Source organism: Oncorhynchus nerka, linkage group LG20 (genome assembly GCF_034236695.1).
Source record: "Oncorhynchus nerka isolate Pitt River linkage group LG20, Oner_Uvic_2.0, whole genome shotgun sequence".
NCBI lineage: Eukaryota > Metazoa > Chordata > Actinopteri > Salmoniformes > Salmonidae > Oncorhynchus > Oncorhynchus nerka.
Window position 1 is genome coordinate 73,346,040 of NC_088415.1, and position 20,374 is coordinate 73,366,413.

The 20,374-nt window shown below is 41.1% G+C and overlaps 1 protein-coding gene across 1 annotated transcript in view; it reads left to right on the plus strand.

Moving 5' to 3' along the window:
* Positions 1–542: 542 nt before the first annotated feature.
* The window catches only part of LOC115103100 (pappalysin-2), a 68,411-nt gene continuing 48,579 nt past the window's right edge, over positions 543–20,374 (plus strand). The window contains exons 1-6 of the mRNA XM_029623729.2: positions 543–2,982; positions 6,580–7,639; positions 13,515–13,663; positions 16,672–16,965; positions 17,340–17,532; positions 17,772–17,902. Of these exons, the coding sequence (XP_029479589.2) occupies positions 2,007–2,982; positions 6,580–7,639; positions 13,515–13,663; positions 16,672–16,965; positions 17,340–17,532; positions 17,772–17,902 (2,803 nt within the window). The 5' untranslated portion in view covers positions 543–2,006. The remainder of the gene's footprint in view (positions 2,983–6,579; positions 7,640–13,514; positions 13,664–16,671; positions 16,966–17,339; positions 17,533–17,771; positions 17,903–20,374) is intronic.

Genomic DNA, 20,374 nt, shown 5'->3' on the forward strand with positions numbered 1-20,374 from the left:
AGAGTTGACTTGCCAAAAAAAATCACTAGATCAGAGTGAAATAGTTTTTGTTCAACTTGTGTATTAATGCTGTAAAAAAAAAAGAATAAGTACAAAAAAGCTCAGGTTTCTGCTGTAGAGGTTTTCAAGCATCCTCAAGACCCCCAACTCTGGTTTGCTCAGTTTGCAGGTGCATCACATTATATAGCACTAGTGATTCCAAGCATGAGCACCCCTAGTTTTTATAAAACCAACTTTACCTGCATACATAACAATTTAGGCTATGTAGGCATGCTCGTTTTTATTCAAATTAATTAAATACATAGGTTTATCCTTTGTGTCTGTAAACTACTTTTCTCATGTGTCAAACAGATGTGCCGTGTGTGAGAGAGTGGTGTTCAGATGGTGTGAGACTCAGACAGAATCACTGTTCAGTGGCTGTTGTGCACTAGCCTATTCATAAAAGTGCCTCAAAGAATACCGTTAAGGAGGACGGCCAGTGCATACAACTCGACGTCAACTGTGTGTAGAGTGACTGCCTGAATAGAGAGGTTTACTTTCCTCACTTACTGTATGTGTGTAGGGGCAGGGTTAGTGATGTCAGTCTGAAAGTAACAGATAAAACGTTTCAGCGCGTTGTTTTGATCTTGTGAATAGGCTGTGGAAGAGGGCGAGACTGGCGGTTCATCAGCGCAGAAAATATATTAACAATTTCAAATGGGGGATACAAGAGGACTTTACGCGCGCTTGAAGGTGATTTAACGAACTATTTTTCTTTGGAGAGTATTACCAGGAACAGCATTTAGTCTGATTCCCATTTACTTGCTCTCATCTCTTGTCTCATACCTTGCATTGTTACTATGCAACTAAATGCAGAGAAAGGAAATAGCAAGTAAAAGAACAATAGACAATAGTTTATGGTTAGCTTACTTATATTTCTGCCATTGTGTCGCCTAATGACTGCATTTAATTTAATTTCACCTGAGGTTAATCTTTCAATAAAGCTTACCTTTATAGTATAGCCCTTGAATTATAAATATTGTCTTAAAAGCATCAGCCAGCTTGTTCATTATTTTTGGCCACCCCTGCATCCTACTCACTGGGTGAATGTTAGGTTAACAACAACGGGCACTATCGAAAACAGCGCATAAGGGGGAGATTGGTGGCAAGACCTGAAATAACCTTTATTTTACCAGGTATGGATGAAAACATTGAAAGCATTACTTGAATGGGCCTATACTGAAAGAAGATAAAGATAAACCCCATCAGTGACAATATAATTCCCACTGAATTAGTTGGACAAACACGCCGACATAGTAGACTTAAAAAATGAATTCCAAATTCTAAATTAATGCTGCAAAGTAGCCTAATAACAACAGTTTCATCATTTGTGTTCAATCAGGCGGTATCATGGCAGGCTGCTCTGACTGTCACTTTCCTTAATAGGCATGACCCGTTTACAGTGTAGCAGGTTTCAAAGGCGAGTTGATGTGATGCGCGCAGGTGAGGCTAGATGTGAGTCAAGCTGACGTTTTCCTTTGACCGGTAAAATAGCCAGAAGCTTTTATAAACCAAATATAAATTGAACCTCAATATTCAATAGCCTGAAGATTTTGCACTGTCAACGTAACATACTGCTACAGTTCCCCCTTTGAGTGTACTCTATTTAGCTGCGTTTTGAAGTCCAGAAGTAAAATTGGCATCGGAGGAAAATAGGTGCGACAAACCTGCCTTGTAAAACACATGTGAATTAAAGTGTTAGTTTAAGTAAATGTTTCATAAAGGGCATTGAATAGACCAGCCCAAACCAAAATAGGCAATTGCTTATGCAAAACATAGGCTACCTACTTAAAACGTTTTAATCCTTGGATTTATTATAATACTATAATACTTACCCAGTTATCATTTATTGGGGAATTTGTGTTTTAATCAAATCGGATCTTGTTGCTAGTGTATTCAACTTGTATAACTTAGAAGCAATAAACTGAAAACATTCCAAAACATCAATTCCAAATCTAAACTCCAAAATGTTGTGTCTCAGACTACTGGCTGTTGTCCTCATAATGATCAACACATGGTTGCTAAACTCTGCTCAATCAGATCATATCCAAAAGTTCAAACGCACATTGGCTCAGAGAGCTGACAGTGAAGTGGCTCACTTAGCAAGTGAACAGTGCAGGTCCACAAGACAGCCGAGACAAGTAACATACTCAGCATCAGTTCTACATCTCCCTCCAGTGGCTCACCCAAGGAGATACACCACAAGGCAAAGAGGTTTTCATCATATAGGTCCTCTTGAGAAGTCCTCTTGTTCAGGTGGGTGCAATTATGATGCTAATTCTAACCCAGGACTGCATAGTGCCTCTCATTGGGGCAATGGTGAGAAGAAGGTTAATCGGGGAAACTCGGAGGCAGTGCTACCCAAAGACAAGGAGGAGGGACATGTTAAGAGTATGGGGATGGTCAGTTCTCCCCACCTCGACTCCAGTAGAAAGCCTCCCAGTCAGCCTGAGGTGACAGTGGATTCAAACAGTGACAGTGACAAACCAGAGGTTGATGGTGTGCGCTCTGAGGGCCCAGACAAGCAGTTGCCGCTCAAGAAGCAGCAAAGAGTTCCGACTGACACGCCCACCTTCCACAGAAGGGTCCGCCGTAGCCCGGCAGTCTCCAATGGTGAAGACAGTCGGGCAGCTTTCCCTGAAAGCATAGTAAACTCCCGGGGAATATTCCCTACGTTTCGACAGCACAGTGACTATTCTGCTGAGAGTGAGGACTACCCTGGGGATCAGGAGGGACCACCTAACCCCGGCCCCGCCAGAATGTTGTGGGGTGCCCAGATCCCAGATGTCCACCCTAAGTGGATGTCTGCTTTGTACTTTAATGGACAGAAGGAACAACTGAGGGTCAATCCAGCAGCTGGTATTCAGCTTCCTCGGGCCAAGTTCAGTGTTGAACTGTGGGTCAAACCAGAGGGTGGGCAGACTAACCCAGCCATCATAGCAGGTGAGTGATACTCCACAACATATCTCTCTCTCTCTCTCTCTCTCTCTCTCTCTCTCTCTCTCTCTCTCTCTCTCTCTCTCTCTCTCTCTCTCAGAATACACAGCAGACACAATTTATCTTGCATTGCAGACGTAACATGTCTGGGTTTGTTTAATTCATCATTAATATATTAATATATTAATTTAATGGTTACATGACATGGTTGGGAAGATGAGAGGAATTGGGAAATCAGCCGTTATGTGGTGCAAATGGGTTATTAAGGGGTGAAATTCCGCTGGGCACACCACGTAATTTGAACGTAGAAATGTGGAATGGAAACTATGTGTTTGACGTATTTGAAACCTTTCCACCTATTCCGCTCCAGCCACTACCACGAGCCCGTCCTCCCCAATTAAGGCTCCACCAACCAGTGGTAGATCTCCACAGACCTGCAACCTTTGCATGCTATCTTGAACATGCACACTTTCTATAATTACATAATAATAATTTTCTAGTTACAGTTACCTCAACATGTGGCCATGGATGAGTTACTAATTTTAAGGTTAAATCAAATTTGTTTGTAAGATAGCCTTAACTATAGGCTATTTACTTACTGTATTACATACGTCTTATCGAAATGTTAGGTTGACAATGGAACCAAATATCAAGATTTAAAGGAGATTTATCTAATGCTTGGATAGTTTAATCAGAGCCACTGTCATAATCCTACTCTTTAACTCTTATTTTTGGTTTAGTTGGGGATGTGAATCAAGTTAATAGGATATTTACCGTGTTGAAAAAGTGAATGTGAATTGTGTTTGGTTGTCAACACAACCAAATATTCACATTTTAAGGAGATGTATATTTTGTGCCACTGACTTAGTCTGACTTTAATTCCAGTCTACAAATGAATAATTGATATTTTGGAATCGCATCTCTATCTCAACCAAAAATCTAAGTTAGAAAATAGGACTAAATCAAATCAAATCAAACTTTAAAGGTACGTTAAGTAAAGTTTGATTTGATTTAGTCCTATTATTTAACTTAGAATTTTGGTTGAAATGGAGACTTGAATCTAACCTATTCATTATTAACTTGAAGATTACATTTGACATCAACCAAAACGTAAAAAAAACTCTAGGCCTATATGTATTGTCTATTTTTAGTTGAACCCTCGGTTGAACTAAAACAATAGCTGTTGATAACTTTGCAAATGTTATATAGGCCTAAATATTATTATTATATATGACTTATAGAGTATAGTTACATTTCATTCGCTCAGTTAAACCTACCATTTGGAATAACTTCGATAGCAACAATGGATCTATTTAGCTATTATGAGATCTCTCAATAATCATTCTCACGATAGCACATTGATAGTAGTCAGTGACAAATATCACATCTAAGTAGGGCTGGGTTTGGTAAAAACGTAGATAAAAAAAATGTAGATAAATTAACTCTCCAATAGGAAGTGCTGCCCAGCCTATAGTTTTTTTCTGATAACGGATATAACTTTGATGTTCTGACGTTGTTTCAAAGGTACAAATTCGACATATTTTATATGAGGTTTGTATGACACGATGACATAATTCTGTGGTTGAACTCAAAACAACAGTTGATGACTTTTTGCAAATCCAATGTATTTTCCACATACTGTAGATTCCATGTCACAATACATTGACAAATGATGTTGAAACAACGTTAGTGGCCGCCACCTGCAGGCTTGTTGTTTTGACGTCATGTTTTGAGAGGGTTAATGCTTAGTCATAGGCTACCCAGCAAGTAGATCCATTGTCACATGCGTTGAAAAGTTCAATTAATACATTTTATCCCAATCATTTGATTAATATCAAAACTAAATTCCTTTTGAAGTCTTGTCGTTTCCTCTGCTGTCTGTGAGGTGGGATAAATCAAAGATGTCTAGTCTAGTTTAAAACTTCAAACAGGAGGAGTAAACTGAATTGCAAGGTTTATGTGGAGGTTCAATTTAAATAACATTGTTATTGATAGTGTAATCTCCTCGTATCCTGCAGGCGATATACCCACTCTATTTCAACAGCAGAATAAGGCAAAGGGTTGAAGGCAATATGATATAGGCAATTAATTATTCATTATTTCACTGCATGAATGTAGAAAATCAAGAAAAGAATCACAGTATTATTTGGATTGGGATGTAATATATTTATTGATGTGGGAAATAGCCAGGATCAATGATTGAACCAGGGACTTCTCATATGTTAAACTAACATGCTACTGAAGGGGGTTAGGCAGCCACAAGTCCACAAGAGCCACAATGCCTGCAGGTTTTCATCCTTGTCTTTTAACCAGGACTGGAGGAAGCAGCTGGGTACAATTGCTCAATTAAGGCTAGGATTCAATCCGATCGCACTTTGTCAGCTATGTGCCATTTAAAGGTCATTTTCCTGTTGAACCGGCATATGCAGCGTTTACCGTGAATGCGGTCTCCGTGAACGCGGGAACAGTGCCTTTAAAAAGTGCATAGCCGACAAGTGTGATCAGATTGAATCCCTGCCCAAGAATCATTGAGAATAGAACCCCCCTTACCAACCCATCTATCTATGCAATTGCAATTCTGAAAATAGCCACACTTAATAGTTGTGTTTAGTAGGACTGTAGAAGCACTCTTAGATAAAATGGTTCCAAATGGGTTCTTCGGCTGTCCCCATAGGATAACCTTTTTTTAAATTCCAGGTAGAACCATTTTTGGTTCCAGACAGAACCCCTTGGGGTTCAATATAAAAACCCTCTGTGGAAAGGGTTCTACATTGAATCCAAAAGGGTTCTACCTGGAATCAGGATGGTTCTCCCTGGAACCAAAACAGGGTTTTCAAAGGGTTCTGCTAGATAGCACCTTTTTTGCTAAGAGTGAAGCTACACTCCTCATTTGGGAAGTGCTCATGTTTCCACCTCCTTTCAGTTTCCCTTTTTATTTTATTTGTATATCCTCGTCACATGTCTCTTATATTCATATGGAATCATGACCTACAAGCTTTGGCCTCAATCTTTAGTGACCCTTATGTGACATTTCACAAATTAGTTTTTCCACAAAATATTTTCACATTTTCTTTTCTATTAAAATAATTAATTCCTGAACTGGGTTTGATTGGCAAAATTAAAATTTGAACAGATAAATTACAGACTAGTTTTATCCTCTACTCTTATAAATCTGCCTCTCTATTGTTGCCAGATAATAATACAGTATCAAGACTTTTACTTGGCAGAGATGCTGTGTTCTAACCACTACTTTGAGTGAATTAAATGCTTAACCATGATATTGGCCAACCCTCCTGAGGAATATTTTCATATAATTTCCCAGCTTTCTTTTCAATATCCCAAAAATTTCCACATTTCTGTGTGTACAGTGTGTATGGAAGGAGGGTGAAGGGGTTCCCTGACCTTTAGCTGTCCCGGCATAGAGCATCTGGAAGCCAGATGTGAGTCTCTCTTTCTGAAAAACAGCTGTGAATCAGTGCCTTCGTTTAGGGAAATACCTTCAACCCCTCAACTCTCTGGGTAATTTGGCTTTAATTACATTGGAAGAGGATGCTCAATGTTTATGCCTTTTTACAAAATAATATTTGTCTTCCTTTTGTGTAGGGGTTTTTGACAACTGCTCCTACTCCCTAAGTGAGAAAGGATGGTCAGTAGGTATTCGGACAGTAGAACCCAGGGGGAGAAAAGATGCCAGATTCTTTTTTACACTTCGTACCGACCGTGCTCCCAAAGCAACGACTATCTATGGGCATCAGCGCTACCACCCTAACTCCTGGACTCACCTGATGGCCAGCTACAATGGTCACAATATGACCCTCTACATAGATGGTGCCAAGGTTGCAGAGAGCCGTTTGCAGTCTGGTAACCTCTACAGCCCATTCATGGAGACCTGTCGAACACTTCTTCTCGGTGGGGACCAGTCAGACCTTGGGCACAACTTCCGAGGGTACATCGGGGGTATTGTATTATGGGTGCTTCCTCGCACTCACGAGGACCTCCTGAAAGGGCGCTCTCATATTGATAAGAGGGAACCAAACCTTGCTCTCTGGGCTGACTTCTCTGAGGTAGAGCAACATTGGAGTCCTCATAAGGATGGCTACCACCCGTCCATAGTCATTATCCCTATCCCTGAGCTGGAACATGTGTCCCCCTTTGTGCCCCCTCCCTGTGGATTAACAGCCTGTGACAACACAGACATCATCCTCGGCTACAATAACCACTGGCAGCTGCGCACAGAGAAGAGGATCCGCTACCGCATTGTCAACATCTGTAACGACGACGGAAGTCGTCCCACCGTCTCCCATGCCCAGATCCAGCAGCAGCACCAGGCACTTGTCGAAGCCTTCCGTTCCCACAACATCAGCTTGGAGCTGAGCACACATACCATCCAGAACACATCTCTACGCCAGCGCTTCATCCTAAGCAACTGCCGGATCAGTAAGATTGGTAACAGGCACTGTGATGCGGAGTGTGACCACCCACTGACGGGCCATGATGGTGGGGACTGTCTGCGCCTGGGGCCCTGCTACAACTGGAAGAGGAGGGACGGGGTCTGCAACACAGAGTGCAACAGCATCCACTACGACTTCGATGATGGAGACTGTTGTGATCCAGAAGGCACGGATGTCCTGAAGACCTGCTTCGACCCAGAGTCCCCAGACAGGTGAGATATTTCTTTCAATTTTGGAGGGGCAGGAATCCTCAAACCCTGCTCCTGGAAATCACTGGTCTATGAGTTTTTCCTGTAAAACTTTACATTAGGTGCTCTTATACCTGTGCTCTTATATCTGTAATTATGAATAGTTGCTGCGTTGGGCAGTTGTCCCGATCGTTTAGACATACAGTAGTAATGAGTCACAAACAATACCTTTATACATTTTGGGGTCCAGAGCAATGTTCTATCTCATATCAAATTAACTTAATCTGTTTATAATGATGTTCTTTACTAGTTCTGACAAAGACAAAAAATGGTTTTGTCTCTGTCATCCTTACCTTTCCTTAGCTACCGCAACCAAAAAAGTACTTTGCTGCCTGTCCCTGTATTTATGGGACTTTGTGCATGTTGTGAGTTTTTAACGATAATGACGGTAATGATATTGAGGTTCTACAGAGACCTTGGGAGCGTAACGCCTAATTAGCGATATCTTGATTTACTAAAGAGGCCTTAAGTGTCTGTCTTCAAGGCACACAAGTTTAAACTCTGGAACAGTTTCTGAAAGCAAGTGAAACTGGGAATGGGACGAGAAGCCAAAGTATACAGTTATTATGGCTAAACAATGAAAGCAGAAGTCTCCTCCGCTCCGTTCTATTCATTTTGACAGGCAGGCTTATTTGCGTTTCAAACTAAATACATGCTGTATTGCCATAATATATTTTTTGCTTAATAGTGCACAGCATGTAGGTAGAAATACTAAATGTGCGTCTGTTGTCTGATCCATTTCACAGATGTGAGAGATCAATAGACCATCCATATACATATAAAGTTTGCACTCATTCAAGGATTTTTCTTTGTTTTTACTATTTTCTACATTGTAGAATAATAGTGAAAACATCAAAACTATGAAATAAAACATATGGAATCATGTAGTTGGTTACTACACATATGGAGTCATTGTGTAGTAACCAAAAAAGTGTTCAACAAATCAAAATATATTTAATATTTTAGATTCTTCTAAGTAGCCACCCTTTGCCTTGATGACAGCTTTGCACACTATTGGCATTCTCTCCACCAGCTTCACCTGGAATGCCTTTCCAACCGTTTGAAGGAGTTCCCACATATGCTGAGCACTTGTTAGCTGCTTTTCCTTTACTCTCCGGTCCAACTCATCCCAAACCATATCAATTGGGTTGAGGTCGTGTGACTGTGGAGGACAGGTCATATGATGCAGCACTCCATCACTCTCTTCTTGGTCAAATAGCCCTTACACAGCCTGGAGGTGTGTTGGGTCACTGTCCTGTTGAAAAACAAATGATAGTCCCACTAAGCGCAAAACAGATGAGATGGCATATTGCTGCAGAATGCTGTGGTAGCCATGCTGGTTAAGTGTGCCTTGAAATCTAAATAAATCACTGACAGTGTCACCAGCAAAGCACCCTCACACCATCACACTTCCTCCTCCAAGCTTCACGGTGGGAACCACACATGCAGAGATCATCCGTTCACCTACGCTGCGTCTCACAAAGATTAAATCTAAAATTTGGACTCATCAGATCAAAGGACAGATTTCCACCGGTCTAATGTCCATCGCTTGAGTCTCTTGACCCCAAAAAGTATCTTCTTATTATTGGTGTCCTTTAGTAGTGGTTTCTTTGCCTCAATTCGACCATGAAAGCCTGATTCACACAGTCTCCTCTGAACAGTTGATGTTGAGATGTGTCTGTTAACTCTGTGAAGCATTTATTTGGGCTGCAATTTCTGAGGCTGGTAACTCTAATGAACTTATCCTCTGCAGCAGAGGAAACTCTGGATCTTCCTTTTTTGTGGCGGTCCTCACGAGAGCCAGTTACCTCACAGCGCTTGATGGTTTTTGCGACTGCATTTGAAGAAACGTTCAAAGTTCTTAACATTTTCCGGATTGACTGACCATGTTTTAAAATAATGATGGACTGTCATTTCGCTTAGCTTTTTGAACTGTTCTTACCAAAATATGGACTTGGTCTTTTACCAAATAGGGCTATCTTCTGTATACCAACCCTACCTTGTCACAACACAACTGATTGGCTCAAAGGCATTAAGAAGGAAAGAAATTCTACAAAATAACTTTTAACAAGGCACACCTGTTAATTGAAATGCATTCCCGGTGACTACCTCATGAAGCTGGATGAGAGAATGCCAAGCGGGTGCAAATCTGTCATCAAGGCAAAGGGTGGCTACTTTGAAGAATCTCAAATGTCAAATATATTTTGATTTTTTAAACACTTTTCTGGTTACTACATGATTCCATATGTGTTATTTCATAGTTTTGATGTCTTCACTATTATTCTACAATGTAGAAAATAGAGTAAATAAAGAAAAACCCTTGAATGAGTAGGTGTGTCCAAACTTTTGACTGGTACTGTATATCTCAGGAGGTTGGTTGCACCTTAAATGGGGAGGACGGGATTGTGGTAATAGCTGGAGTGGAATAAGTAGAATGGTATCAAATAAATGAAACACATGGTTTCCATGTGTTTGATGCCATTCCATTTACTCCGTTCCAGACATTATTATGAGCCGTCCACCCCTGAATAGCCTCCACTGATTATATAGCTTGATATACTGTGCATTTTCCGAGCTTCCTATGCATTGCAAAGTATCATAGACTGCTTAAAATGAGCTACAATTTCCTGTAAATTATTTACAGTTGAAGTTGGAAGTTTACATACACTTAGGTTGGACTCATTAAAACTCATTTTTCAACCACTCTACAAATTTCTTGTTAACAAACTATAGTTTTGGCAAGTTGGTTAGGACATCTACTTTGTGCATGACACAAGTAATTTTTCCAACAATTGTTTACAGACAGATTATTTCACTTATCATTCACAATTCCAGTGGGTCAGAAGTTTACATGCACTAAATAGACTGTGCCTTTAAACAGCTTGGAAAATACGAGAAAATGATGTCATGGCTTTAGAAACTTATGATATGTTAATTGACATCACTTGAGTCAATTGGAGGTGTCCCTGTGGATGTATTTCAAGGCCTACCTTCAAACTCAGTGCCTCTTTGCTTGACATCATGGGAAAATGAAAAGAAATCAGCCAAGACCTCAGAAAATAATTGTAGACCTCCACAAGTCTGGTTCATCCTTGGGAGCAATTTCCAAACGCCCGAAGGTACCACGTTCATCTGTACAAACAATACTACGCAAGTATAAACACCATGGGACAACGCAGCCTCAGGAAGGAGACGCGTTCTGTCTCCTAGAGATGAACGTACTTTGCAAAAAGTGCAAATCAATCCCAGAACAACAGCAAAGGACCTTGTGAAGATGCTGGAGGAAACAGGTACAAAAGTAAATATATACCCACAGTAAAACGAGTCCTATATCAACATAACCTGAAAGGCCGCTCAGCAAGGAAGAAGCCGCTGCTCCTAAACCGTCATAAAAAAGCCAGACTACGGTTTGCAACCGCACATGGGGACAAAGATCGTACTTTTTGGAGAAATGTCCTCTGGTCTGATGAAACAAAAATAGAACTGTTTGGCCGTAATGACCATTGTTATGTTTGGAGGATAAAGGGGGAGGCTTGCAAGCCGAAGAACACCATCCCAACCGTGAAGCACGGGGGTGGCACCATCATGTTGTGGGGGAGCTTTACTGCAGGAGGGACTGGTGCACTTCACAAAATAGATGGCATCATGAGGAATAAAAATGATGTGGATATATTGAAGGAACATCTCAAGACATCCGTCAGGAAGTTAAAGCTTGGTCGCAAATGGGTCTTCCAAATGGACAATGACCCCAAGCATACTTCCAAAGTTGTGGCAAAATGACTTAAGGACAACAAAGTCAAGGTATTGGAGTGGCCATCACAAAGCCCTGACCTAAATCCTACAGAAAATGTGTGGGCAGAACTGAAAAAGCATGTGTGAGCAAGGAGGCCTACAAACCTGACTCAGTTACACCAGCTCTATCAGGAGGAATGGGCCAATATTCATAACCTTATTGAGGGAAGCTTGTGGAAGGCTACCCAAAACGTTTGACCCAAGTTGAACAATTTAAAGGCAATACCAAAAACTAATTGAGTGTATGTCAACTTCTGACCCACTGGGAAGTTGATGAAATAAATAAAAGCTGAAATAAATGATTCTCTCTACTATTATTCTGACATTTCACATTCTTAAAATAAAGTGGTGATCCTAACTGATTTAAGACAGGGAATTTTTACTTGCAGGAATTGTGAAAAACTGAGTTTAAATGTATTTGGCACAGTGTATGTAAACTTCCGACCTCAACTGTATATGTTAAATTGGGGCTCCTTTCCCAAACTGATTGTTGGTTTATATTTTCATTTGAAGAAATATTGTTGCTGAGATTACCTGGGCACTAATAATACATTTGTAGTGCAGTCAGTCAGTGTGTTGTTTTGCACAGTGAGGGAGGGATGGTATTTGTACTTTAAAGAGCAACAACAGCAGCTAAAAAGCCATTTCCCTAGACAGATATAAAATTAAGTGTGTGGAAGGCATGAGCGTAGAACTGACTTCTGATTTATAGCTTGCAATGATGTAATCTCTCTTTATTACTTGCCAAAGTTTTTCCTACCTCTTACCCTTCACTAAAACTGTATGAATTGCGAATCCACCCGAGATGCAAATGCTTCATAAAACAGGGCTCTCTGGAATATCTGCAGCGCAGGTCTTTAAAAGGCTCTTGACCTGAGCTGGTTGGAAAAGTGCAATCTGTTGACTGCAATCCAGAGTTTTAGAATAATTAATGCAGGGATGACATTTTGATGGCATCTGTGGAGTGTACAATTTTATCTTTGGCTCTGGGATTTTTGGTATTTTTCTGTTTGAGTTATGGTCCAGGTTATCTGCAGCTCGGCAATAGAACTCAATCCCTAGCCAATTGCTGTCACTACACAAATGTGTTGTTCAAGCAGACAGAGAGCCAGCCATGAGGAATGGCCAGGTACATGAAGAATTTGGCAACACAAGAAAGTGAAAGGAAAAACGAGGAGGACATTTTAGCCATTAATGCTGGGATATTCCCCTGCTGCTGAGGGGATCCAGAATTGGTGGTTTGAATCTGTTTGCAAGGCAAACTGGGTGGTTCTCAAAAATCACTTTTTCTCCAACAATGAAAGAATCAGGGTTCAAATTAAGCATGAACATAATGGAAAAAAGATACATGAACTTTGAGTACGGTTCTACAGTCCCAGTTCAGATCATCCAAGAAACACAGACGATTTTGAACATAATTCTATAAAATTTGTGCGGTATAACACTTTTTTTTAAAGAAGTAGGCAATGTAATACCCCCTTTCCAGATGTATTGTTTGGGAGTGCCAGTGTTGTAAGAAGTTTGTTTATGAATATTAGACTTCTCAACAGACTCAATGTTGTCCAAAGCTATACTGAATGGATTATATCAACCAAAACAGTGCTTCAACATGTAGAATTCAACATAAATAATCAATGATTTATTAAAAACAATACATCTGTATTTCAAATGTTATGAATATGCATTATGAAGCTCATTTGACATAATGATACATTGGAGCAGATTGGCACAGCTTTTGCTTGTTTAATGAAACTTGAATGTAAGGCAGGCTACACTTGGTCAGTTCTTGGGTGGGACACATCCAAGAAACAGTAGGTGGTTCAATTAATGGGCTAGACTATTTGGCAGGTTTGGAAAGGGCATTTCAAACGAATGGGCCAGTGATAGGTGCAAAGGCTTTCCAGCTATAACAGCAGAAGATCAAAATGACGTGACATATTCTAGAGTAAGGATTGTGAAAACAAACTGTCAAATTGACCCAGATTAAAAGCAGGGAATGCAAGGGGAAAAAAATGCTAATGACATATACTTCTTCTCCCTGTTGCAGAGCCTATATGAGTGTAAAGGAACTGAAAGAGGTGTTGCACCTGAGCAGCACAGACACCCTCAATGTTTTCTTTGCCAACAACTCAGCCCGTGAAGAGTTAGCAGGGGCTGCAACCTGGCCATGGGCAAAGGAGGCCCTCAACCATCAGGGTAAGCTACTGCTACACCCCTTCCTTCTGTCTTTACCTGAATCAAACACAAAGGTCATTGAGCTACACAATCCCTTCAAAATGATATGCATGCTAAAACGTGCCAAACTGGATTACATTGACTCCCACTGGATTGTGTTCAGTAAAAGTTACACCAAAGTAAAAAGCAGAAGAGGTGCAGGTAGGCATTGCCCTTGTCTTCAAAATCTGGTTATGATTCTCTCTCTCCCACTCTCATTCTCACACTCCCTCCCTCCCACTCATTCACTCTCTTCCTTCTTCACTCTCCCCCTCACTATCCTCATCTCTTGCCCTCCACTCTTTGTTCTCAGTATTAGCCGTAGCAAGATTAATGAGCCTTAATCCTGGGTATAAAAGAAAACACTTGTAGCGTGCATAGATTTCCCGGCAGATTGCCTCCTAATCATTAGGGCTTTCCACTGTAAAGACAATCCCGACAACAACCAAACAAAAACCAGAAATGCCAGGGTAATGCCCTTTTGCCATTTATACATCGCTGCCAGCCCATTTGACTGTTTAAGCACTCGTTAAAGCTAAGAGTTTTCTCCTCACATCCAGCTCTTTCATAAATCTAAACTTTACCTGAAGTGGGAAGGTCTTTTTCTAATTGGTTTGGCTGGTATTATTTTGGCTGTGTATTACTAAAGAAATTGCTCTACCAAATGAAAAAAAGACTGTACTATGTTACAGTCAAGTTGCTTCTTGTAAATGATCCTTTCGTCTTCTATTCTCGTCTGTGTATTCTCTTCCATCTACTGAAGAGCTTTAAATCACTCACAAAGAGTGCTTGGCCGGGGAGTGAAACCCCTTTAAAGTATTATTCTCTGTTCAATCAGGTTTGTTGTTGTGTTCCCTCTGGGTTGTGTCTTACCTCCTGGCACATTCATTATGGGCCCTGGGGATGGCGTGCGGAGCATTCCAGCACAGATGTCCTTTTCTTCGTCCTCAGGGTTGAACTGCATCAACAAGCCAGTCAGTGTTTTGGGCTGGGCTTTCTCTGATGTGTCCCTGATGGACCGTCGTCTTGCAGGTTTCCCTCCCCTCTTTGAACCCCACAGCTCCCAGAATTGAGGATATTTCACTCAAACCCATGAATGATACGAGGAAAGACGGAGTGGTGCCACGACTGTAAGAGAGAAGAGAGACTTTGTAGTGTCAGTTGTGTAGTTACTTTTCACAGTCTTATTTTGTAACAAACTGTCAAGCTTGTATATCAGATGACACAGTAATATATATAGTGGGGCCCGAAATGATTGACACCCTTGATAAAGATGAGCAAAAATGACTGTATAAAATAAATTATTAAAATACTGAGCTATATTGTATACTCAAAAAATTGGGGAAATTGTATACTTTCATACTTGTACAATTGCTCAGAGAAAGAGGTTTTGTTTAACAAGTAATACTTTTTCTCTCTCAAAAAGGTAGGGTTCAAAATCATAAAATTAATTCCCTTCAATGCCTCAATACCTTGTGAGAATAAGGGCACTGAGCCTTGTTCTAAAATGTTTTATGAGTTGGAGAACACAGTGGGAGGGATCTTAGACTATTCCTCCATACCGAATCCTTCCAGATCCTTGATATCCTTTGTCAGCACTTATGGACTGCCCTCTTCAATTCAAAGCACATGTTTTCAATGGGTATCAAGTCCAGAGACTGAGATGGCCATTGCAAAATGTAGATGTATTTTTATTTTTTTTGACCAATTAACCATATATTTGTGTATTTTGATGTGGGTTATTATCTTGCTGGAAGATCCACTTACGGCCAAGTTTCAGCCTCCTGGCAGAGGCAACCAGGTTTTTGGTTTAAATGTCCTGGTACTGGGTAAAGGTCATGATGCCGTTGACCTTGGCCCCAGGACCAATAGCCTGATGAGATCAAAGTTTCAAATCCAAGGTGAGGTTTTGAAAGGCATTGAAAACAGGGGTGTCAATCATTTTGAGAAAAAAAGTATTACTTATTGAACAACATCTCATTCTCTGAGCAATTGTATTAGTATAGAATAAAATCATTTTCCAATTTGTTTTGCATATAGCTCAGTATTTGAATTATTGATTTTTTCTGAAGTCACTTTTGCTCATCTTTATCAGGCTGTCAATCATTTCAAGCCCACTCTATGTTTGCCCAGACCTGATGATTTATGTCTGAGGACAAACCATGAGAACCTTTTTAATGAGTCCCATCAGGACTTACGGTCAGGAAATCTTCATCTGACAAGAGGATCCTCTACCAATTAACTTCGATTGTACCAGAAAATATTCTCCACCGAAGTGAATGTTGAAGCAGAACCCTGAAATACATCTGCCACTATTTACAGGCTATAAATGTGCTATTAAAGTGAAGTTGTCTCAACGGGCCCAGCGGATGTCCTCACAAATTGAAGTGTTTCTAATTAGAAAACAAATAGCATTTTTATTCTATTCCAGCTCTTAAAGTTAATAATGGGCAATAACCACTGCTTCCATATTCCATAAATTACATCATAAGAAATTATGCAAATTATTTCTGGGGATAGCACTATGCTAGTTTCTTACATGCTGAGATAAAACTGCTGACGGGTTGCTTCATGTCTAAGTGGTTATAAATGTCACATCGTTTAAGGTTTTTATGACATTAGTTGGTTATAAAACCAAATGTTAACATGTTATTATTCAGAAGCTTGTCAGACAAAATGTGTTCGACTGTTTGCTTGAGGTGGCAAGCTTGACTAGCTAGTCAAGAAACACACAGAAAAAATGTACACAGTGAATGAAATAGACATAAATAGAGATTGTGTCTGATTCATCTTCGCCCCAAAAAATTGATGTCCCACTGTGATCATGGAGCTAGATCCATCGTCTGGGATAGAAGTTATTTACGGGCTCTAAGAAATACCACCTAGCTATTTGGGAAGCAACAAAGGCAGACTATTTCAGCTATCTCACCACCTGTTGAGTTCTGTTAGAGTGGTAACATGACACCGATATCATCCGATCCTATCCACAGGTGGAATGGTGCTCAATCCATCCTACTTTGGCACCGTCGGACACAATAACACAATGATCCATGAGATGGGCCATATCTTTGGACTGTATCATGTCTTCAAGGGGGTCAGTGAGCGGGAGTCCTGTGATGACCCCTGTCAGGAGACCACTCCCTCCATGGAGACAGGAGACTTATGTGCAGACACGGCTCCTACACCAAAGTCAAAGGCCTGCCATGACCCTGGCTATGTGAACGACACCTGTGGGATAACGCTCTACCAAGACACACCGTACAACAACTACATGAGTTACACAGGTAGGTCTACTGTAACCTCTCTGCAATGCTGTCAACATAAGCTAGACTGCATCCCAGTTTATCCCTTCATAGTGCACTACTTCTGACCTGGGCCCTGGTCAAAAGTAGTACACTATAAAAGGAATAGGGTTCTGTTTGGGACGCATCCCTAGAATGAGGCTGTGGTGCTGTATTCCTACTGCAAGACCACAAAGGTCTACTGTATATACAGTATTAGGTTACGTCCAAGTGTATTGCATTTGGACTAGGGATTGCATAGTATTGATCATTCATCCACATCAAACTTGAGTGATAAAAATGATCTTGGCTGTTTAATGTTAGAAGATTTCCGCTGGGAACATTGACTCTACTCTACTTTCACTTCTTCTCCTGAGACGATAACTGCACCAACCATTTCACACCAAATCAAGTGGCTCGGATGCATTGTTATATGGATCTAGTCTACGAGAACTGGCTGAAAGGGAGAAGGCCCACCCCCATCCCTCTCAAGCCCATGGTGATTGGAAAGAGCTCAGATTCGGTCACCATTCATTGGCTTCCACCTGTAAGAGGGCCACTTCATCAAAGGTAGAATAATTGTGTAGCTACATTTTTTTCCTCATATCAACAGTAATGAGATAGGATGCATCCCAAATGGTTTCAATTCCCTATATAGCTCACTACTTTTAACCAGTGCCCATTGGGAGCCTATAGTGCACTATAAAAGGGAATAGGGTGCCATTTGGGATGCAGTATAGATATTCATGAATGATTATGACAATTTAAAATATTTTCTGATACTTACATTTGAGCAACTCTATTGACAGTTCTCCTACAGTGGATAGTGTAAACTGCAGGGACTGTGAGGCAGATGGTGTGTTCCATCAGTATGCCTATGAGGCCACCTCGCCACGGGTCTGTGACTCCTCTGGATACTGGACACCTGAAGAGGCTACTGGTCAGTATTTTTCTTTAGCCACTCATGGGCCTGTGTGACTCAGATTGGTGGTGCATGCCACTTGCAACATCAGGGTTGTGGGTTAAATTCCTGATGAGGCCACCCATAACAACATGTTTACCTTTATTTTTTTTATTTTACTAGGAAAGTCAGTTAAGAACAAATTCTTATTTTCAATGACGGCCTAGGAACAGTGGGTTAACTGCCTGTTCAGGGGCAGAACGACAGATTTTGTACCTTGTCAGCTCGGGGATTTGAACTTGCAACCTTTCGGTTACTAGTCCAATGCTCTAACCACTAGGCTACCCTGCATGCACCTCTGTAAATCCATTTGTATAAAAGTGTCTGATGAATGGCATATACTATGATATTTACATTGGCCACTAGTAAACAGTCTAGGAAAGAAGTCTCAGAGCTTGCACACTCAGTGACATGTATCTGACACCCCAAACACATAATAAAGTAGGCATGTATTCATTGTCTGAAAGAAATGACTGATTTTAGTGTCCATTTTGAACATACACAAAACATTCAGTTACAGTTTAGTTTCTGTCTTTCTGCCAGGGGGGTCCCCTGTTCTCCTGTGGGTAAGGATAAAGACTATCTGGAGAAAAATACGATAATTATTAAATGATAATTGCCAGGCTAAATAACTTATTTTGTTTTAGCCATAAGAAAAACACGGTGCTTGGCAGGGTCAACTTTTGGTAATGTTGGGTGCTGTGGAACATTAAACTGTCATAAAAACGATGTATCCTGTAAAGCTTTGATACCTTATGCTTTATGTAACAGTTCATTATTATCCCAATCAAGATTCTTTGAGTGTACAGAAGCCCAGTCTTTTGACATTACGTGTATAAAACGTTTAGAAAATTCTATGAAAATATGTGGAAATTCTCAGATGGAATTTATGCTTTGAAAAGAGACAGAGAAATCAAAATCAAGTTCAAATTAAATCAAATGTTATTTAGCACATGCTTCATGAACAACAGGTGTACACTAACAGTGAAATGTTTACTTTACAGGCCCTTCCCAACAATGCAGAGAGAAATATTAACACATTGAATAAATACACAAAGAGTAATGATAACTTGGCTGTATGCACAGGGTACCAGTACCAAGTCTATGTGCAGAGGTACAAGGTAATTGGAAGTAAATATGTACTGTACATATACTGTAGGTAGTGGTAAAGTGACTTGGAAACACGATAGATAACAGTAGCATCAGCATATGTGATGAGTCAAAAGAGTTAGTGCAAAGAGAGTCAATGCAGATAATCCAGGTAGCTATTTGGTTAGCTATTTAGCAGTCTTATGGCTTCGGCGTATAAGCTGTTCAGGGTCCTGTTGGCTCCAGACTTGGTGCATCGGTAATGCTTGCCATGTGGTAGCAGAGAGAATAGTCTGTGACTTGGGTAGCTGGCGTCTTTGACAATTTTTAGGGCCTTCCTCTGACACCACCTGGTATAGAGGTCCTGGATGGCAGGGAGCTCAGCCCCAGAGATGTACTGGGCCGTATGCACTACCCTCTGTAATGCCTTGCAGTCGGATACCATGCAGTTCCCATACCAAGTGGTGATGTACCCAGGCAAGATGCTCTCAATGGTGCAGATGTAGAACTTTATGAGGATCTGAGGGCCCATGCTAAATCTTTTCAACGTCCTGAGAGCGAAGAGGTGTTGTCGTGCCTTCTTCACAACTGTGTTAGTGTGTGTGGACCATGTAAATCCGTTAGTGATGTGGACACCGAGGAACTTGAAGCTCTCGACCCGCTCCACTACAGCTCTTTTGATGTGGATAGGGGCGTGCATGGCCCCTCCATTTCCTTTAGCCCACAATCAGCTCATGTGCTCTTGCTGATGGTGAGGAAGAGGTTGTCATCCGGGCACCACACTGCCAGGTCACTGACTTCCTCTCTATATGCGGTCTCATCGTCAGGCCTACTCATCGTCACACACTGTCGTGTCATCAGCAAACTTAATCATGGTGTTGGAGTTGTGCGCGGCCATGCAATTGTGAGTGAACAGGGAGTACAGGAGGGGACTAAACACCCACCCCTGAGGCGCACCCATGTTTAGAGTCAGTGTGGGGAATGTGTTGTTGCCAACCCTCACCAACTGGGGACAGCCCGGTTAGGAAGACCGGAGGATCCAGTTGCAGAGGGAGGTGTTCAGTCCCAGGGTCCTGAGCTTAGTGATGAGCTAGGAAGGCACTATGGTGTTGAACGCTGAGCCGTAGTCAATGAACAGTATTCTCACATAGGTGTTCCTCTTGTCCAGGTGGGAGAGGACAGTTGGAATGCAATAGAGATTGTGTCACCTGTGGATCTGTTGGGGCGGGATGTGAATTGGAGTGGGTCCAGGGTGTCTGGGATGATAGTGTTGATGTGAGCCATGACCAGCCTTTCAAAGCTTTTCATGGCTACAGACAACAAAGTCAAGGTATCGGAGTGGCCATCACAAAGCCCTGACCT